This window comes from Eleginops maclovinus, chromosome 23 (genome assembly GCF_036324505.1).
Source record: "Eleginops maclovinus isolate JMC-PN-2008 ecotype Puerto Natales chromosome 23, JC_Emac_rtc_rv5, whole genome shotgun sequence".
Taxonomy (NCBI): Eukaryota; Metazoa; Chordata; class Actinopteri; order Perciformes; family Eleginopidae; genus Eleginops; species Eleginops maclovinus.
This window is the reverse complement of record NC_086371.1, coordinates 16,165,410-16,188,082: the sequence shown is the minus strand read 5'-3', so window position 1 is coordinate 16,188,082 and position 22,673 is coordinate 16,165,410. Positions and strand designations below refer to the sequence as shown.

At 40.8% G+C, this 22,673-nt stretch overlaps 1 protein-coding gene across 1 annotated transcript in view; it reads right to left on the bottom strand.

Moving 5' to 3' along the window:
• Window positions 1-3,158: 3,158 nt before the first annotated feature.
• frmpd3 (FERM and PDZ domain containing 3) overlaps window positions 3,159-22,673 on the bottom strand; it is a 69,849-nt gene continuing 50,334 nt past the window's right edge. Inside the window, 16 exon segments of the mRNA XM_063877172.1 lie at window positions 3,159-8,691; window positions 9,393-10,277; window positions 11,054-11,189; window positions 11,390-11,569; window positions 11,770-11,859; window positions 12,183-12,309; window positions 12,860-12,996; window positions 13,291-13,367; window positions 13,370-13,409; window positions 13,553-13,684; window positions 15,127-15,234; window positions 17,793-17,897; window positions 18,509-18,554; window positions 18,842-18,944; window positions 19,156-19,310; window positions 19,423-19,535. Coding sequence (XP_063733242.1) covers window positions 5,870-8,691; window positions 9,393-10,277; window positions 11,054-11,189; window positions 11,390-11,569; window positions 11,770-11,859; window positions 12,183-12,309; window positions 12,860-12,996; window positions 13,291-13,367; window positions 13,370-13,409; window positions 13,553-13,684; window positions 15,127-15,234; window positions 17,793-17,897; window positions 18,509-18,554; window positions 18,842-18,944; window positions 19,156-19,310; window positions 19,423-19,463 — 5,184 coding nt within the window. The 5' untranslated portion in view covers window positions 19,464-19,535 and the 3' untranslated portion in view covers window positions 3,159-5,869.

Genomic DNA, 22,673 nt, shown 5'->3' with positions numbered 1-22,673 from the left:
AAATTTGAATTCAAATTTCACACAATTGGTCTTACTAGTGTGTCAGAGGGTTAGACTTAGGTTAGGCTAAACTTCCAGCCGTAAGAAAAGGATATGGGCCACAGGCGATTTGCAGACACCAGTTTCGGGGTCTTGCGGTTTGTGTTAAACCACGGAAAACTACAGGGGCCAGGTTCCGGTAGGGCAGCTGCTCCTCCTGAGAGGAAACTCTGTTTTCTGTTATAGTAAGCGCTACTTCCTGCCTCCCCCTCATCTGTCCGTCAGTCATGCTCACTCTATGGGGAGGTCAAAATGTAAGAGGTGAACAGAGGAAGTGTTGTTATCAGAATGCATAGACAACAGTGGGAAATACTGTCTATTGCTGTATGTGTTGTAGTAATGTTGCATTGTATAACTACACTGTAGTCAACAGATCAACTGTCTTGGTTTTTGTAGGTTGATAAATACTTGAAAACAAATATCAGTTTCGTCAATTCCTGGAACTTGCGTGGGAAATCAAACGATATTAACACTGCTATGGTTACCATAAGAAATGCATATTATCAAAGATGATTGCTGCTACTGTACTCCAGGTCTACAACAGCAGGTTTGAGCGCATATTCAGTTTACCTGTATTGTTTGTTGTAGGTTAGTTATTACCAAGGTAACATGTAATATGGTTCCTTTGTAATATAAAAACAAATAATAGTTTTTTATTCTAGGGGTAATGTTCATGTTTTTCCACATTATTGGATATATGCTTAGCAACAGCATTGATTTAAATTCATTTTTTAAAAAGGTTTTAAAAAGACAACAAGGTTTAAGTGCAAAGATTATGCTAAACGTCATACCATTCATCTGTTTGCATCTCAAATATTGATTTTTTATAACAATAAGCAGTATTTTGTTTCAGTGTACATCATTTAATTGGACATATAATCGTTACCTCACCTTATTCTATTTTACTTGCATAAAGTTAACTTCTCCTGCATTACTTGCACATTAGTCTTGCAACATTCTCTCTTAATTGTATTATGTTTCTTTTTGCACCATTTGTAATCTGTTTTATTGTTGTATGTCTTGTAGTAATGTTGCATTGTATAACTACACTGTAGCTGTGCATATGAAAATAAAGCCTTTGAACTTTAAAACCACTTAACCATACAGGGTGGTTTTATGACAACAGTAATCTAGCTAAAATGCAGCGCCTTTAATTTACGGTATGTTGCCTACTAAACAAAATATAATCAGATTTATACACAACAATGCTAGACTTCACTAGAAAAACAGAAGCTCGGTTTCATTATTTGTCTTCTTTTTGACATTTTATCCATGTTACTCACAGGTGAGTCTGCTAACTTTAAGTGGTTATCTGAAACTTATATTAACGTAAGCTAACGCTAGCTTAGTGCTAGCACTGCGGTTCCAACACGTTATTACATATCTAAATGTAAACCGTTGTATTGGAAGGGGCCGTTTTTGTAACGGTAAAAACGAGATTATTAATGAAGACAATTATATAATATCCCGTTTTTCATGAAAAGTTGGATATTTGTCAGTCATTGATTCACTATAAAGACCTGCCAAATGTTGGAAGACAAACTAACACAGACTATGCTAAATTAGCCGTACGTTAAGGGTTCACGGGTAAAGGGCACTTACCAGAGAAACAGGTCGTCCTCGCTGCGCTCACTCTCTAGTACAATATTTTTGGTTAAATTCCGGTCAAGGTAATACAACTTTGGGGTTAATATATCAAAGCCATAACAGCAGATCAACTGTCTTGGTTTATATAGATTGATAACTATTTAAAAACAAACATCAGTTTCGTCAATTTCTGGAACTTGTGTGGGAAATCAAACGATATTAACACTGCTATGGTTACCGTAAGAAATGCATATTATCAAAGATGATTTACTGTAACGCAGGTCTACAGCAGTAAGTGTGAGTGCATATTCAATATAGCTGTATTGTTCTTTAGCACAGTGCATGATGACAGTTGCTAAACAGACACATTTTATACACTTGAAACACATTTATAAAACAGTAAATGGCATGATGTCGTCTTATGGTTGTCTACCTTGTTAGTATAGTGGACAGTATCTCCATCTGTCAAGCAACAAGGATCAATGCTATAAGTAATGCTCACTACTGTAAGCTTATTCATAGTAATGCAAAAAAAAAAAAGAAGAAAAAAAGCTGAACATGAATTAAAGCTGATACAACATTTTACAAATGGACAGAGATTCAACTGTTTGAGCTGCACATGCTTTTGCCTCAAATACATATGCTACAGGTATTTTCAAAATAGTTGAATAACAACTTTAATATTGCTGACATGGTGGACATGTGTCCCCTAACCCTAAATATTACTTGTGGCACTGCTGCAAATCTTTGATGTAAGATATTTACCTTTTCTGGCATGCAGTACATACAGGCTAGAGAGACACTGTCCATATTAGCTCTATCAACGTTCTTTGGTTTTAGATATGATTTGTACAAAGATTCAGCCTTTTCATACTCTACATCAATGGTAACACCATTGCACATTGCACATTCCCCATTTGTTATTATCAAAGCTAATCTTAACTTTGTCGTTTTTGCAGAGCCCTTTATAATGTGCCTGGTAACCCCTTCAGGAACTCAGAGACAACAGAGCAAACTTTGGAACAAACTTGCTTCACCAAAATGCAGAGGTGGTAAATACAGACGTCTTCACAGCAGACATTTGTACCTTCGTAGTTAGAAAAACATTAAACACAACAATGGTGGTGATCTATTTAGGAATACACAGTAAGCCAGCATGCAAAATTATTGTTATACAGCCCTAACATCCACAGACAGTATAGTTAGTGGATTATCTTCGTGTCGCCCATTTAGTGTAAGATCATAACTTTGTTTCTATTGTTTAAGCAAAGAGGCTCCCTTGTCTGGCTGTGGCTCAGCTTTAATCTGCTTTTAAAATGCTTAGGCATTATATGAATAACACAGTTATACAAAAGTAGTAAGTTATTTTAGTTCACCTGATATAATTGACGCAATTGCTGCAGTAACAACCTCCTAGCAGCTGCAAGAGAGACGTTTCTGGACAATATAATCTTTATATTGCATATTGCTTTGTATTCATTATAACTAGGGCACGTTTATTGCATGCAATGTCATTTCCAAATTCTCTGAAAAAGTTTATATAATATACTTTATTGCTTGTAAAACAGGAATTAACTGTATACACAGACAGAAGAACACAGTGATGACAAGCTTATTGACAGTAAATAAAGACAGGGATGAAAAGGCACACATAAAAAAACAATGGATTAAGCCATGGTTGGCTCATTGTGTGAATGAAACACAGACAAAATCCACACAGTTTAGCAAAGCAACTGAACAATGAAAACCACACAAAATGTTTATCAGAATATTAAAATATATAGTGTTGATGAGAGAACATTGTCCAATAATTTTGTTTATAAAAATAAACATGTCCCATGCTTTATACTTGTAATATACTCATTAAAATATATGTTTTGCTATTAGTCTCTATGTTACATTACTACTATAAATAAAGTACCTTACAGACATGTTTTATCTTTTCGTTTTTTACAAAATAGTGAAGAATTTTGGATCAATCTTAATGTAACAGTTGATGTTTTAAAAGTCTTTCTTATTCCTCCAAATATGTTAGCCTACTATTTACATTTACAGTGTGGAATCATACATTACCATGAATATCATCTGCAAAAACATTAACATATTGCCGCCACGGCATTCATTTTTGCCTGTTTTTCCACTTTAGAACTCCAACATTTTCTGTACAAACAGATTCATCACCTTCAATGGCCAAAATATCTGCCCCTGAAAGTCTTAATATGTGAAGGAAAACATGCAGTACAGTGAAAGAGAAAAACACTGCATATGGTTATGGAAAATGCAACATTAACAGGGAAGGACAAACCATTAAAAGAGGGTGCTTGTAAACACTACTAGTGTGTTGTGAAACCCAGAAAAGAAGGACAACAATGATGATATCCTGATGTCTGGTAAATATTGAAGGTCAAAATCTCAGTGGGAAAGAAAAGTATTATATGGGGGGGCCAATTTTGCTCAATTGGTGAATAAGCACATTGTCACACACAGACTTACTATATAATAATACAAAAACATATTACTAACATGAACCAACATATGTAAGTGCCTTAAATTTACAGCAGAACTAAACAAAAGGTTGACCCCCAAATCCCATTGATTTATAGAGTTTCTCAATTGCTGAACATTCGCAAGTATGCATTGTGAGACTAAGTAACGTTTATTCCCTACCACCGATTGACTAAGGCTGAATGTTTGCAAAACTGTATTGTATACCTTTGAGTTTTTTTTATGGGAGATCCAAGTTACATCCCAGAGGTCTGGGCAGTATAGATTCAATAAACAATTTTGCCTTTTTTAATTTTTGGCATTGTGGCAGGTCAGTTTCAGTTTCAATTCAGTTTCACAGCACTTTCTTTGAACAGTATGTCCCGTATACAAGGTAGGCCAATACAACTATGAAGCTTCTCTGGTTAATTTCCAGGAATAACAAGAGGATGAGACACAAAGAAGATTTCAGACAGGAAACAGATGTGTTAGTTTTATTAAAATACATAGAAAACTACTTTGTGTGTTTCTTATCTATTTGCTAGATTGCACAATGTATAACAGCACATAGAAAGCTAATTTGTTTATACTGTATCTGAAAACCTGAATAAAAACAAAGGAAAAAAACTGGTAAGCTTCAGCTTTGAGGTGAGGTGCATGATGTAAAACTGACGGTGTGGACTCGGGAGATTTTCTGCAGCAGATTGAATAAAAAACACTTAGTCAAACATTAAAAGATATATTTTCACTTCATAGCTAATTTCAGAGGTTGTGCAAAATTCTAGTGATAAGCTTACTCACTTGCAAGTGGATGGCTGTAGATAAATCTATGACTCAGGACAAGTGAAATGCAAGTGAGCTTTGGATCAGTGATGGTGTAAAATACACTGTGCGTTATTAAATACAGTGTGGGTTTTCCTTCTCTAAAGCAGAGTGAGGTAACAGCACTCATTTCTGTATGGTGGATAAGACTGTGACTTGGGTCTCTGCTACATTGTCTGCCCTGAGCAGGTGCGTTTGATACCTGCACTGTTATAGTGAGAGAATGGGCCTCTGCCAGTCAATGTAGTTTTAAATGTCATACTTGTCTTTCAGCTTTTTGCATTTTCCAACACTGTCACTTACATTTTGACTCTTGTATCACTACGCCAGACATTGTCAACATAGCCAACAGAGATCTCCATTTTGCATTACAACAGTTAGAGAATTCAACAAAACAAACACATCACCATCTAACCAACCAACGCTTTGGACTATGAAATTTACAGAATTCGCTACTTGACGAGATCTCTGAAGTGTTTTTTGTCCAGAGGGTACATATATTTTTTTGATGATTGAATATAATTTTTATAGTTCTCTTCATTCAATACATTGCAAATATATTCTTTACTTTTTTCTTCACAAAACTTTATATTATTTGCTAAGAAGACACAACTCAAATATACATTACATATAAAATATTATACTATAATGACATATCTATTTCGTGAATATTGATATGAGGTGATTAGCCCTGTATCACCCAGTCTGTTCTAGGGTTCTTATTCCATTGTGCATTAGTTTTGTTTTCAAAAAAAGATCCATGAGGCTACCTCAGGGCCTGTAAACATGGGATGGAACAGCTGCATTGCAATTTTTTACTGAGGATGAGTCATTGCATGTCTTGTAAAAAATGTAAACAATAAACAAATAATGAATTTGGATAGAGTAGCCACCCACATTCTGGACTGTTTTGATTACATCCCTGCCAGATGTATTCCTACTGGGCAGGTAGAGTTTTGATGGGTCGAGTGAGTGAGCTCATGTTATTGGTGTTGGAGGAAACAGGAGTGCTCACTGTCTTTGTTGGCAAGCTGCTTGAGTGTCCCATTGATTCTTCTGCTGCACGCAAAAGCAAAGTGTAGTTGATAGCTACTTCCTCAACTTTTCTTAACAGCTGTATCCTTTGGGTTTCTGAACGAACTCCTCTGACCAATTTGATGAAGGTCTGGGTAAGTTCACATAACACTTGAAAGCTGGCTGTGACAACAGCAAGCATACGTGTTGGACTTTTTTCAACACTTGCCACTCGTCGACAAGATGCTCTGAACTCTTTAAAGCGCACGGCCAGCTCCTGTTTGTACTCTGCAATCTGTGAGGGCTGAAGACGAGCCTCTCCCTCAGCTTGTGGGCCGTTACCACACTGACGCAGAATAGCAAGCAATTCATTAGCATCCAACTGGGCATTAAGGAAACCATCAGGCAAGCTGAAGCTCTCCCCCTGTAGAGCCTGTACCCGTGCGAGGCTGCCTTCCAGTGTAACACAGGATCTCAGGTCAATCTCCTGGTTATGTGGCTCTTCCTCTTCCTCCTCCTCCACCTCCTCCTCCTCTTCTTCTTCCCCACTGCAGTCCTCTGCATTAAGAACCTGGAGCGTTTTGCTTACTACAGGAAAGGTACGAGAGTCCAGCTCCATTCCGGGAAGGACCTGAAGGGGTATGGAGTATGAGAGCTCATCCTTCTCGCTGCTTTCATCTGCTGCTTCACACTTTCTGTAGCAGAAACAAAATGAGCAGCATTTATCCTTGTCATCACTGTCTTCACTGGGCAGGTTCAGCAGCACCTCGCTAGTCCCTTCTTTACTTTCACGCAGTAGCTCTTCGCCCTGAATGAAATACACACCTTTTTTCCCCTTCCCCTCTGACTGGTGAGACTGAGTGTGGACTGGCTCTATTGGGGTAGGGAGCCTCAGCCCTGTGGCTCTCACCCTTTCCATCTCCTTCTCTAGACTCTTGGCTTTGGGCCTCACCTCAGCATACACAGGTGTGTTAGTGCTGTTATCCAGCTCTCCAATGCTATATCGCCTCTGGAGCTTTTTATATTGTGGAGCTCCCATGCAATCTGTTTGAGAAGTACAAGTGGGCAAGCAGGAAGCCTGCTCTCCTCTTGGCTCTCTTGACTCCAGGCTGGTAGAGCGTATTCGTGTGGTCTTTATCTCCAAGGTCTGAGGTCTCCTTGGAGCACCTTGGGTATGAGGTACTTTGGAGACGGCTGGAGGGGTTTTCGAGATAGGTCTTTCTCTGCCCCTGTGTTGCGTCTCAGTTGTGGATCCAACTGGTGTATCAGGTAGTCGCATGCCCCTACACATTCGCTTACAGTCACAGCTGCGTCTCTGCTCCCTGGAGATACCTGGTGCTTTTAGGACAGGGCTGGTGCGGAGTTGGCAGGCACAAGGAGTGCCTGAGGGCACAGGTGAGGATCCCTGGGGCAAAAATTCTCCCTGGGATGACTTGGGTTTCAGCAGCTCTTCTAAGAACTCTAGCTCATACTGGCGGACTTTCTGCAACTGAGCCCTTCGCTCATCTGTTTCTCGCCGCATTCTTGCTGGGAACGTAGCTGAAAGAAGGTTCTTAAAGCTCAAGAAAGGGGCACTGCGTTGGGACTTTCCCTTACCACTGCTATGCTTCTTTGACTCTCTGGCCGGGAGAGTAGAGACCTTATCCACAGATGGGCTAGGTGTTGTTAGATCATCTAAAATAGGTAAGGATTTCATGGGGCATTTCTGTGACTCAGGGTGGGATTTGCCCAGGGCAACCTCAGTCTTACTTTCAATCACCTCTTTTTTCTCTGCTTTTACGGGCAAACGAGGGGAGTACTTGGTTTGAATTTGAGAACTTGGTTTTGCCAAACTAGTATCTGCTCCTACTCTCACTGCATTTTCTTTGCTGTTAGCAAGCTGAAGTCCTTTGGCCCGAAGACGCTCATCATCTGTTGGGGAGGAGGATTGGAACACCACAATCTTCTGAACCTGTGGGTCTTTTAGTCTTAGTTGGGGCCCAGGCTCTTGTTGCATTGGGCAGGTGCAGAAAAGGTCGTCAACTGTCAAAAGTTCTGTAGAGCTTGAAGGCTTCATGGTCTCAATAGAGGCAGTCTTGGCATCTTGGCACATATTAGTGGGAGAAATCTTTGCAGAGGCAGTTCTGTCCACGGGTAGGATGGTAGGTAAGGCTTTGTTGCTAGGGTCTGTAGTAAGAGGTGCTGTTGTCTTCACCCTTATACCCTCAGAAAGATTTTGTGTCTCCACAGAAGAATTTTTTAACTTCTGATCTTTACTGACTTGAGCTGTCAGGGAACAACTGGAGACTTTAAGTTCTTCAAGTGACTTAGAAGGGCAATCAGGGGTGTTTGCTTTGGTGGACTCAGAGCTTGCCTTCTTTTCTGCTTTCTTTTCGGTCTGAGACTCTTGGTTGCCTCCCTGCTCTGTCATTACGCTGAGTACGGTAGAGTCTTGACTGGGACTGACTTTAAAGGGAACTGTCTTGCTGAGGATTACTTGCTTGGGTGGACAGCCAGCACGGATCTGACCCACAGAGAAGGCCCCAGTCCCTATGGTCTTTGCAGTGCAGCCAGGGATAGCCAGGGGAAAGTCACGGCGGCAGAGGATACGTTCTTTGTTGATATGGTGAGCGAGCAGGTAGGCCTGGTTCTGGTTCTGCTTCATAGCCGTCACCATTTCAGAAACATCTGTCAATTCAGATGAGTTGGTCTCATGTCCTGAGTCCAATGATGACTCAGGTGTGATGGCAGCTAAGACAATCAGCCCTGTAGAGGAAGGAATCACAGTATAAAGTTAGGATAATCGAGAATCAACAAATTACTAATAAAGACTCAAAAATAGTCATATCCTTTAATATTATTTCAATGTAGTCAATTAGTTATCAAACCAGCAATGTGCGGTTGAATGGATTCATCCTAATCACAAGTGAGCAAAACTCATTTTGGAATAGTTTTAATTTGTTCTGGAATTTAATCCTTCAGGGTCAGATTTATTATGCCTTTCCAGGCGGAAGTATGCAGCAGTGGGCTTGCCTCACCCAACCTAAAAGACCTGCAGATTTTTCATGTGGATGTGTGTGTGTGCTTGAGTAATAAGACTAGCAAATAGCACATTTTCATAAAATGACTAATCATTTAAATGGGCCGATTGGTTTGGATTTACAAAATGGTAAACTATTAGCTATTGTTGTAGATTCCTTGTTATATGATATTTTCTTAATGATTTTAATATTATTTTAGTTTGGTAAAATATAATATCATGTAGGAATTAGTTGTACTACTTTTATTGCTTTGTAACCAGACTAAAGTATGTGTCTGCCATTTCACAAGATACAATATAATTAAAATACAATGCACTGTAAAATTTCTCCATAATATAAGTTGTTTTTGAAAAAATAAATGTTGGATCAATACTACTGTTTTTGGGTGTGTGAGATATGGGCCGAGGCCAGACTCAGGCTGTTGACCTGCAGTCTGTGTTGGCTGTTGAGGATGATGGGGGAAGTCCTCAGAGGCTGCCAAAGCCTCTAGGGCCTGTAAGGTGGACACTAGAGCGTCATCAAGCTCCTGGGCATGATCTCGGACTGTCCTTGTGGCAACATTATCAATTAATGTCACAGGCACGTCTTCTTTCGCTTGTGCTGGCTTTCCAGAGGCGACCCCTGGGCCGGCACTGGCTAGAGCCCTCCTCCCTTTCTTTTGGTCATCCTCATCGGAACTGTTGTCCCTGAAGCCTGGTGGTGGGGCAGCAATAGCAGGTGGTGGTTGTTGCAGTTTCTCTCCAACGCTTTCAGCCTCATCCTCCTCTTCATTCCCTGGAGGTGGTAAGTGGATGAGGTCAACAGCACCTCCATCTCTGGAGGCACAAGCACTGGAGCAGTGTTTCCCAGAGCTCCCATTGCTGTTCACTGCTGGTGACAGACCCTCTGCCTTATGCCTGGCTTTGCAGGAGTCACAGAAGTATCGTGAGGCTTTCTGGGATTGACCCATTGTTTGGGATCGGATTCTAAATCCTGCATTCTCCACTACTGGGCTCTCTAAAACCCCAGCTATTTCCTCTGTACTCTGCTGGGTTGGGTCTGACTTGGTGCGAGGCCGCCCAGGGGGCTCATGGGAAATAAAGTTTTCATTAATGTCCAGTTCAGCTTCAGCATGTATTTTGAGCTCTTGAAATTGTTGATGTTCTCGAAGGTGGACGTGACACAGGCCTAGATGCTGAGGCTCGGCCGGAACTAGGGCCCTTGAAGACCCAGGCTCCCTGTGTGAGCTTTCCCTCTCATCCCCTCGCCGCCCTCCACTTGGCAGGCTGGTTGCCCCAGAACGTGGGTGAACATGGTGGGAGCTTCTGTAATCTGAGGATAGAATTGTCAGAGCAGTGGAAAGTTTGAGGTGTTAAAAAGTAGTGGGGATAGAGTAGATCCAGATGGGAAAGCAGATGCGACAGCTGGTGGTCACATGGTCATATTGCAGAGATGGATGTTGAAAGTTGAAGTTTTTGAGGTTGGAGGGTTTGATTCTGGTGGAATGTAATGGTATGATGATCCTTCCTTATGTGGACTACAAGTTGAGACAGCAGATGGCAGAAGATATGTTTATGTTGACACTACTAAAAAAGAAATCTTATGCTAGCACAATGGGATTATAGTTACACTTTGTTGCACAACCCTGTATTGTATGATGAGAAAAAATGATCTTTGAATAATTTAAGAATGCCGTTAAAAAAACAAAACAGAAAATTCTATAATGTTTTAATATCTTGGGAAAAATGATATGAAGTTTCCCATTCCAATGAATAAAGACTGAGATGAGAGGGGAGACATCAAAGGGCACCATGGGATGGTAGTTCCAGGATAACCTGGTTACTACAGGTAATGATCTCAGCCAGTGACAAAGCAGATCAATGTCCATGTAGACTGATCATATAATGAAGATTACCAAATATTGCCATACAAGCAGTATGAGGCTGAATGATAGACATGTATACAACTCTAAATGGGTGATGAATGTTTCATTATAAGCTTTAAGTGTACAATTGTGTTTCTTTTTGTAAATTCTTTCACATGCGATAAAGAATCAGAGCCTGTGCTCAATATGAACCCATACTAGTCAAAAAAGCCTTCTGACATACCTGCTTTGGTCAGCTGAGACTGACCAGGAGTCCGGAAGTAGATGGTCCGTTTAGGGTCTACAAACAGCTTGAAGTAGCCAGAGATGAGGCATGCAAAGTTACTGGCTTCAGGCCATTCCATGAGTAGGACCAGGGGCTGCAGGGGGTGGTAGGGAGGGGAATTAGGAGACTATTTAGGGAACAGGCAATGAGCATTGCCTGTTCATTTTGTAATAACCTGATAAAAATAGAATGTATCAAACTCTTAAAGTCAAATAAACATTGTCCATGCTGCAAAGTGTTGTGTCATTGTCAGATGTAATGTAGTGTGAGTATTTAGAGACTGTGTTGTAGTACCTTGGCCTCATGGATTGTCACCTCCACACGAGCCACTCCCTGGCTCTCTCGGTAGAGCTGGACCTTGGCAACCCTAGTAAACTCAGTCAGAACTGTTGTGAGGTTGTTTTTCAGGTCAATTACATGACTAATGCCATGTCGAGGACCCACCAGTAGTGTTGTTGCTGATTGTTTCTCATCCTGTAGAAGAATAAAAGGGGTTTACCATTAATTGCCTTTATTTATTGCAGTTTATTGGAAATATCACATAATGATTATTACAATTTAATGTCGCAACGGACACTCAAGCTCTTTGTTGAATAGCATGTACAGTTTCAAAGGTAATTTATTAGAATGGATACATGTGTATTCCTGTTCACAAAGATTAAAACATGCATTACCAGTCCAACAGTGTTGAACAGTATGCCACCAAAAGGCGGGAGGTCATTGAGTACACGCATGTACTGCAGCTTCCCTTGGAGAGGAGGGACCTGTCAACAGAATGAAAAACAAGAAATGCGCATATGAAAAAAGTGCTTCCAGATTCCTCATGGGGGCACTGTTGAGCCACAGATGTGGATCAAAAGTATTATGCAACAGTTTCCTCTATACAGATGAATGCCTTGCCCTAATAAAAATGACTATTTATCAAGCATGCGATTAAATAAATTAAAATCTTTTCCATTAAAATCTTAATAGCATTTAAAGGGTATGCATTTGCAATGCTTGTAAAAAGGCATTATGACTGAAGGCAGTAAAGACTCCACAAAAAGTTGCCTGAATATTCCGAATATGGAACTTGTTATGAACAAACCTTGTTGCCTGATGGCGGTGGATGCTGATAGGTCTTCAGCAGCTGAGAAAGGCTTTTGCACACGTTCTTCTCTTTGACTGTTGGAAGCAAAGTAAGGGGCAGGAAAGGCTCTAGTCCCCACTCTTTTCTGCGATCATCAGCAAAGGGAAAGAGGGATGAGTATACTCAAAAGAGAAAAACAACACCGTGGTGGTAGGTCATAGGGGGGAACATGTCGCAACTCAGGAGACAAAGGGTTGAATCGTCCCATGGGAGGACACAGTGAGCCAAGCTTACATTCTCTTTGGCTCCTTGCTTGACATAACCACCTTTAATCTATTACAGACACAGTGGATCTGTTCTGCTTCAGTTGCTGTGATGGCAGAAGCTAATTACTAGCCAGGTTGAGGTTTTGTAGAATAAATGAGCAAATTGAGGGAGTGATGTAATTTCACAAAGCAATGGAGTTCTTGGTCTCAAAACGACCCGGGGAAAATTATCCTTGAGTAATTTGAGTTTCTTTATTACTATTAGGATTAATTATTAATCATTGAGACTTACTGAATGAACAAACTTCATTGTGGGACTCAAATACATGGTTCACATAACTCTACATGATGTAAAAAATGCAATATATCAGTTTTTGTCTCTAATTTCCCATAAATTCATTTGAAGCTTAATTTAGTTTATGGACTTACTCGACATGCTTGAGCGAGATCTTCTGATTGGGCCGCGCGGAGGACACAGTGATGTAGATATGGAGCGCAGCCAATCGTAACGTGATGTCAGATTTCCAGTCCATGCCGAATCGCTCCTTGATGACGTCATTTCGACTCTGTTAGGGCAGGTGGAAAAGCTGCTTTGTACAAAGTTCATTGCAAACTGGAATACTTATGTAAAGGGAAGCATTATTTTAATTGACTGGGAAAGCTCACAAGTTCAAAGATTGTAGGATTATGAAGATTGTGTGAAAGCAATTCTAGCTTGCAAAAAGGGCATTGTGTCTATAGCCCGACATTTCTTATCTGTAAAATCACGCAGAGCCGTTGCGCTTCAAAAAAAAGCTTTAAAACATTGTCATAAGATTGAATGACAACCCTTAAAATCCACACTTAATCCTGTGATATACCTGTATATAGAGGTACTCAAATGCAGTGGGATCTCTTCTCAGGAGGTCTGCAGGGTCCTTGGGGAAGAAGCAGATGCGAACAGACACTTCATCCCTTGGAAGTATGTTCTATGCACCACCTGAAGGAAAACGAATGAGGACAGGTGAACAGGGCAGCCTGCACTTATTAATATCAAAATATAACTACAAACGAATGAGCTACAACATGAGTCCAGATTCCCACTTTCATAATTTCCTCTCATTTCCCTGTTGTGTTTCTTACATGTGTCAGAGGCTGGTTGTCCTGCAGCAGATGCAACCTCTGATTCTGGTCAAGACCACCGGCCTCCAGCACCAAGGCAAAGTGCTCAATGTAGCGCAGAGAGAGGCGGTCTTGCAGGGAGGAGATCACATCCTGCAAGAATAGACATGGACAATGATTCAAATACATTTTCACAGTAAGATAACATTCTATGACAACAAGATTTGTTAGTGTTTATTTGTGGAGGTTAGTTTTGCCGTGAATTCACAGTTTTTTGTGTACAGTAGTGTGTCAAATGTATTCTGATCTGTTTTGGCTCTTTCTTATCATATCAGATTTGTCAGGTTATGGAAAATTCCCAAGTGATAATTGATTCTGCATCCTAAGTATAGTGAACATTATCTGAAGGGAAATTCGCAGTTTATCACATTCTTATCCGGGCCTTTAGTTTCATCATTTATTTGCCCTCTGCATCCATTAGAGGGATGGATAATAAGTAGGACCCTAATGTAGGGATACGTTTTGTAGTTTGTGGTTGAGTCTCAGTGTGGAAGCTCATTAAGAGCTGAACAATATTTTAAAATATGGTTTTTTGGTCCCATTCAGTTGAATTTACATTTGTTTATGTAACCGAAGCCACAGCTATCTCTGAATGAGCAGTTTTAACAGTATTGAACTGTGTGGTTTGCATTGAAAGATGCCTGGGGTGGTCACACAATGCTATAGATTGTTGCCTAAAATACTGCATGAAGACTTCTTTAGTTGTCAGTCTAATGGGCTGTACTGCTGGACATCCTATTGTGCCATTGATTTAATCTGTGACATTGTTGTATTGAGCTCTGCCTTCTTATTATGCTGACATTCCATTTAATTAGACCAATACTTAGCCTCATCCATCCCTACTTTAAAAAGGGCTGCTTTATTCCTCCTGTTTTTCCCGTCACTTTGCCCCCATGAGCAGCGGAGAGACTTCTGAAATCTAATAGAGTCTGTATAATGAGTCTGCTCGGAGATGTCACACTCATCTAACAGGCTGACGGAGACAAAATGACCTCCGTCTGAGTGAAGTCATTACAGTGAGGTTTTTCAAAATTAAAGCTCTCGTTTTATTTTCTTGTCAAAACAATTCAAAATATATTTTGATGTTTGGCTTGAGCTATTTATTGTTAGAGTCACAGATTTTGTAGAAATCATATGTGCTTTGGTTTTAATGATAATCACTCCACATGATATTCTTAATCAATGATTATATTATGTAAAGAGCGAGTCCATGCTATATCATAGAAAAGCAACCAAAAATGTACCCTAGTGCTCATTTCTGTGTATTTATAATATGAGGCTTCATTTTACACGTAGTAATTGTTTTTGCCATCTTGGGGCAGCAAATTAACAGTAATGACAACCTTAACATATTATCACCTTTTTATTTGATTGTCAGAAATAACCCTTTAAGTCTAGCTCTGTTTTGGTCCTGAGAAATGTAGCTGCTGCTTAATGCTCCGGCATTACCAGCTTGTCGCTAACTTTGCCATTTGGCTTTCGGCAGTTGAAGTAGTATGTATTTCCGTGTGTGCAGAGCTGTAGTGAATACATACCCTAACAGTGGTTCGGCTATCAAATGTAAAGGACTTAATCTGTCCATTCTCCAAGAACACCTTCAACACATTTGGTATGAGTAGCAAGGAGTCGTCCTTGAGCATTGTCTGGAAAAGATTGAGGAAGAAATCACCTTTTTTAGTTACAATTGAATATTACTTACAATACAAACACAACCTGCCTTTCGCTATTGAGGCAAAAACAAGATAAAAAATAGATACTAAAAAGAGACACTTTTTTTTCTTGATTGTGAAGAACAAAGAAGAGATGAGGTGATATATTTTAACTGATCCTTTGGAAATCTGAGAGAGCAAAACTGTGCCTTAGGAAGCTCACCCCCATGCATTGTATCAGGATCAAAGAGGAGCTTATTCAATTTCTCCAGTCTATCAATTCAATGTGTAAGCAATGCACGGAAAATTGAATGCTGGGATTGGAAGCAGAGTTTTGTGAGGGGAGGCATACGAGGAGAGGCCTGATTCAAGGTTACTGCTTTTACTCAAATTGTTGAAAGAAAAGTTATGATACGCAGTTCAGTTCATTCTCGCTACAGTGGGATGTGACGGTCATTCGCTCACAATTTTTGCTCGAGGGCTTTTAAAGAAAATTACTCAGTTCCTATTATGTAATCTCAAAGAAGCACAGATGTGATTAGAGGGGAGGAAGGTGTCCTAATGTAATAAGATAGACCTAAGGGTTGTATTGGGACATAGCAAGGATGAAGCCCAGAAATCCTCCATGATTTGGGCGAAAATAAAATCACTCCCTATATGTTCTTTTTGTATGTGATGGTGGGATTTGTAAGAACAGAAGGTAGACATTACTTATGAAAGTAAAGGGATGTGGATTCATTGCAACAATATATCTCAGAAAATGCACTGAGTTGAAATGGAGAGCTGTGTCCACAGCAGATGCCCAGCAGTCTGTTTCTGGAGAACTTAAGCATTCAGAAGGCTACACAAGCTGTTCTTCTGTGCAGATTGGAAGTGAACAGATCTTTCTCTATACTACAGCATAAAAGCGAGGGTGAACCAGTGAAGAGACGGCACATACAGGTCTATCACTTTCTGTTACAGGCCGCTACCTTTGTTCTTATTGTGAGGGGGAGCTGCAGCCAATTTGTAACATACACGGAAAGTGTTAGGAGAATCAATCCCAGCTCAAAGCCATGGCCTCATTACTTCCCCCCTTTCCTTTCCCCAATGAACACCATGCTAGCTGTTTAACTCTGATAAGTCTTCAAGTGATCAATAGCAGCCTGTTGGCTCTAAAGGTCTTGCCATGCGCCGAGCCGTGGTGACTGAAACACCTGATCACTTTGGCCAATCCTAGCAGCTTCCTCCTATCGCTTTGTCAGCAGTTCCCTGTGGTCTGTTCTCAAGCTACAACCAATCAGATTTTACACTTATAAAGACACAAACAGACATCAGGCAGCTGTCTTAATACAGCTGTTGGCCTTTGCTGGTTTGTGGGAACACCTCTTGCTTTAACTAAAGTCTTCATTTAGGTGTGATCAAGCAATCTCTGGGTTTCACGTGGTGTTGACTACTGGGGCTGCCGGGCTAGAGTGGATGGCAAACACAGCTGTAATGAATAGCGATCTTGAACTGTCTACCTACCTAAAGGTTATCAGAGACCTGCTGGTCCATGTGATGAGCAATCCTCTTTCTTCCCCTTCCTCCATTAAGTTCAGGCAAATGGAACATAAAAAGATGAAATAGCCTGCCTCTCAAGTGCAGATTCTTTATTGATTGTTGTTGCTTTTCATCTTGTTGCTCCAATTTTATTTACATTATAACCTCCACTCCCCCCACAAACACTTGCATAGCAGCCAGTCATTAAAGACTGTGTAATTAATGTTGTCTCACTCAGGACAAAAACTCTATTACTTTGTCCCCCCACGTCCCATAACATTTTATTATTTGTGGCAAACATAACACAGTGATGAAAATACTGTCAGTCTCATTTTTAATAAAGAACTGCCCAATAAATGGTCATTAAAACAACCACACAAAAGAACCGGGGAACAGTTGTCAGATCTGTGTTGAAGGGGTTGGCACTTCAGTATTTAAATCCCACTCAATTTTCTCTGTGTTTCGGCAAAATCCATGTGAAAATCTTTTTGGTGTAATTAGAGGAACTGAAATGAAATATGTAGAGCTTCCCTTTTGCCAAAATGTAAACTACAGTAGCCTATTCCCTCGCCCTCTAGTAAATAATTTGTGTACAGTGTTTTGCTTCATACATATTTATTCCTTTATGTCTTTATCACACATTGGGATAAAGTGTAACTCAAGTCACAAAAGAGATGTCTTCAGCTTGTTGATACGTCATTTAAGTATATTGGGGACATACCAACTGTTAAACATTTCTGAGAAAGTTGTTCTCTCTCACAAAATACAACATTTAGTTTTGTTTTTTAATTTGTGAATGCCTTTAAAAAAGACGTTTAGGGTCCTTCTGTGAGAATTCAGTCAGCCAAGCTATTTATTTGAGGCTAAACCACTTGACCAAAGGCTCACACAGACACACACAGGAGAGGATGGAGAGAGGATTCCAGAGGCTTTTGCCATTGCTGATCAAACAAAAGAAATGCACGGTGGGAGATAGAGGGACAGGTAACATGATGCACATGTCACAGGGAGACACGATTAGCTGAACTTACTGAGTCTGGGTCGCTGATGGACACTTGCTCTGAAAAGCGCACTTTGGGCGGGTTGGTTCGCAGGCGGGCCTTTTTGGCTGCACTTATGAAGGCAGACTTAGGTGACTGAGGATAAACAGAGAGACAGGAACTCTTAAATCAGCTTGAAAGAAGAGACGTAAATGTGAGAAAAGCCCCTGTGACTGACAGCGCTAAAAGAGACATGTGTCGGCTAATGCTGCTGCAATGCGACAACCTGCCACATGAAAGTCAACCTCTAAAAGTTTGAGTGGTTTTCATTGCAGTGCTTGTTGCTCTGAGCACAATTAAGATGCAATAGGAACATCCCTGCACAACTGCTGCGGAACTCTGGTACCTAGATAAAAAAATCTTGATTAAAGAAGATTAAAATTAATCTAGGTAGCATTTATTTGGATATTAATATTGTTTTATCATCTTCTAAACATATCCAGTTCAGTTGGTAAATAAATACTCTATTTAATACTCTGTTTCTGTTTCCTTAACATGGATGGATGCACATACACTTTTTATGAAATAGGATCTTGTGTAGGTGTTATGGAGCTGTTCTAAAAGGGCTTCCTATGTGATTCTTACAGTTGGAACATAACACTGATAGTGTTTGTGTGATTCAGAGCGACAGGGAGAGTATTAAGACTGATGAAGAGTACGAGAAATCTCGAGGGAGAGGAACATGAAAGAGAGTGAGTGTATACTACCTGATGGGGCTGCAGTACAGTGAGAACTATAGAGTCTTCGCAGCGTCTGTGGAAAGACAAACGAGGGTGGAATGTGTTAGATAACACCATGGACAGCATGGTACTGGAGAGCTTCTCCAGGTTTATATCTGCCCTTTCTTCGCTGTCCTTCAGCTGGAGAAGGACTGTCTGATCCACATATTTGTGTTGATGTAGCACATCACCAGCAATAGGAAACAGCTTGTTCCATCTGATTCATCCCCTTAACCCATATCCTCTTCGCTATTACTTCCACTTTCCCGTGTTGCTGCTCCCCTCCCCCTCCCGCCCTCCTGGGACAGTAAAGGATGTTACCTTACAAGGTCTATGACTCTCTCTCGGGGCGCGTCGCTCACCGTCTCTTCGTTAATGGCCAAGATCTGGTCTCCTGGGAGAAGCTTGCCAAAGGAGGGGCCGTCTGCATATGAGAAGGGACAGCAAACAAAGTCACATACATGCAGTTAAAAGGGAATTGGAGTGTTCATGTGCGCACACACACACACACACACACACACACACACACACACACACACACACACACACACACACACACACACACACACACACACACACACACACACACACACACACACACACACACACACACACACACACACACACACACTAACCAGCAGAGACGGAGCGTACAATGACGGGCCTCTGGCTGCCTGCAACGAAGCCGAAGCCTTGAGCCGAGTGGCGCTGGATGGTGACCTGTCGAGCTGAGGCAGGACTCAGGGTACCACTGTCCGTACCATCTTGGCTCTCCTCTAACATTGCAGAGCTGCAGAATATACACAAACACACATATTGGAATAAAAGAATACAAAATATTCTTCGAAATCCCAAAGGAAATTGCTGTGACAAGTGTCAAGGTCATGTGTAGCACACTGTACCTGTCACATGCGTTCGTGTGTCCATCCTGGACCTTGGCCATCCCCTGAGAGGAGGGATCAGCATGGAACAGGGTCGCACTGCAAGGACCTCTTTCTGTTTCGCAATCATTCACCTGGACAGAAGAAAGGAGAAGACAAAGGATGCAAGGACATAAATCAGTTACCCTGCTGTCTCCATCACATGCTTCAATACTCTTTCGTAGCATTTTCTAAGTTGCAATCGCAGATTTTATAGGCACACTGTCGCACAAAACAAACAAAACAAATCATTCAAGATTATAACCCTCCAGTGTCAACACGTCGGCGCCTCACAAGATCATGCAACTTCTTGAAAAATCTCACAAGGCAAAAGTAAAAATGTAATTATTTTTAATGCTAAATGCATCTGACATTAGAGGCCCGCCTTTAGAAGAAGTGCAATTATCGAGGGCCTATAACCTAATGCATTCTTTGTGTAACACAAAAGTTTTTGAGTCTGCCAGTCTCTCTCAGTGTGGACCAAGCTACTGCTGTGAACCACACATGCTCTTTTACAGATGCCTGTGTGGGAGGCAGTGAAAGCAAGATTACTGAAAGACTGAGTGAGTGTGTATGTGGCATGTGGGTTTCTGTGTTTGTGGCAGAAAAATCACCGGAGGAAAAAAATGGAAAATGATTGTGTGAGAGCCCGATATTTATGCTCATAACTGTGATCTAAGACTCTGATGATTACTGACTAAAGATGAGACACTGATTGTGATGTTAATATTGCAGATGGGCTAAAACAGAGAGACACATATCGTGGTGCTGTTGGTTGTTATGCAGGGATACACTGTAAGTGGCACAGGCAGAGAACAAACTGCCAGTAACAGGAGGCTGAGGCACATTAGTCAATAGTTCAGATTCATATTCTTGTCACTTGTTTCTGATAAGAGTGGCTTATGGGGGAGCATAGCTCATTTACAATTCCAGTGATGCATTACTGATCTCTACCTTGTATCATGGTATCAGATGAGGGTTGATGCGTCCCAGATAGGCTTCATATTGAGCTCAGTCCATGACTAAAAAGCCATTACTTTACATGTGCTTTGAATTGCAATTGTGATAATCATTTAAAAAGATTAGAATTGAGTAAAAATGTCTCTATTCAATATTCAGCCGACTTACTGAGGATCAAAAGGTGCACAGTGGTGACAAATGATGCTGCACCGGCTGGGTTTGCCTATGAAAAGGATCAGATGTTTTTTTGATAATGATTATTCTCTCCTTTGATTCTTCCAATGCATTCTGACGGTGCACTTTCCCGTTTCTTCTTCTTTTTGTCCCTCTAATGTCTTCCTCATTGTCCTTCTCTTTCCTACCGTCTGTCTGCCTCTCCATTTTCTGAAAGGACATTCTGTTGGATTTACAAGGAGGTGCCAGTGACAAGCCGTTCATCAGGTGTGTGTTATGAAACTTCTCAGCATCTCTTCCCAAATTCAAAGGAGACAAGATATGACCTTGTTATGAATAGCCGCACACCTTGTCTATTAATTACTTAGCCACCATTGTATTTCGATATTGAACATGTCAAAGTTGAATTGGAAAACTCAAATACAGCCACTAAGATAGTCTTTATTCAAGCCTACGTAACTGTTATTGAATTGGAACAAGAGGAATATGTCCTCCTCTGTGGAGGCCACACAGGATTTACAGCTTCACTTAATTTAGAGACGAGTTTTGGCGCTCAAAATAAGTGATGAGGAGGAAGTGAACACGGGAGAGAAAGGAAGATAGCTGGGGGGTGGTGGTAGGGTTTTCATGTCTGCAAAGATAAACAGCCATTCCACAGAGGGGCAGACCTTTAGTCGAGAGAGGACACCGAGGAATTCTGTCAAGAAATGAACCCCAAGGGCATCGGCAGACCCTCACGTTGCTATGGCTACAGCTCTCGGTAGCTTGTTGAAGCTCGGGTGCATGAAGGGATAGTGGGTGGATTAGAATAGTGATGTGGCTGCTATATATGAGAGAGAGAGAGAGAGAGAGAGAGCGAGAGCGAGAGAGAGAGAGAGAACCAGATGATATTCTATCACCCTGCAGCCACTGTGGAAAGATGCCAATATTTCCTCGAGCACAAGAGGTCAGGGCGTCACATACCTGCTCCGCTCCAGCCTCCCGGTCTGCAGCGGCTCACCAGGACACAGGGTCATGGAAGAATGACCTTTTGCGTATACAGCCCCCAGGCATGCATTTTAACATGGCTATCATTATAATGGAGGGACAATGCATTTCATACAGCAGTATTCCGAAATAGTTTTGTTCCAGTGATCAGGTGAGAGTTGACATATTTTAATCCATCATTGACCAACCAGTCAGTCCGTTTTTATCCAATCTTAAGAAATATAAGGTTTATCAAGTTTACCTTGTTGGTTCAACTCTTTGGTCATGATGAGGCTGTAGTTTGGATTTAAACAGTGTTCCTTAGAATCAAAACCACTTAGAAATCTAGTGTCAGTGTTTCAGATAGGAAACGGCAAGCAGATCCATACAAAAAATAGAATAAATAACAATGACTGTCCAGATTACTTTGGTATTGGTTCAATGCATCCAAGAATTGTGAAAATTATTCATACGAACAAAATACTTTCGATTTACAATCAGTGTTTCAGATACCTTTTAAACCAATATTCTTTAACCCAGTGCCGCATTCCAAATGTTTTTATTCAATATCAGCCATGCACTTGGGGTCATCAACAATGCATGTTTTATAAACCAATAAGAATATCTTCCAATTCACTAATTTTGTAGTTTCTTGGGCATGAATTGCCAGTAAGATAAAAAAAAAACACCTCAACCCCATTAAAGTTGTGCTTGTGCTGGTGATGGGCTCTACAGGAAATTGGCCGTGAAAGGCAGCAAATTAATTTAGTCTGAGAGCAAAAATGAAGGACATCTTAGCCATTGTGAATGCAAATCGCAAAGCTGGAAAGCTGCAGCCCTGTTACGGAAAATTAGACATACCACTTAGAAACCCTGAGGAGAGGGTAAAGAAGTTGCCTCTCCTGTAGCCGTCTCACGTATTACTACACTCTGTCCCTGCTGTAAGCATTATGCATCTGTCTCAGACCATATCACCCAAATAAATATTATCTATTCAAAATGATAAATGTATGTCCCACTTGCTATATCGGAGATCATCAAGAGCTTGACCAACATTGATTTATACATTAAGGGTAAATAAATGTAACGTTATTTGTCCTTGTGCTAGACCAGGGATTCCCAAAGTGTGGTGC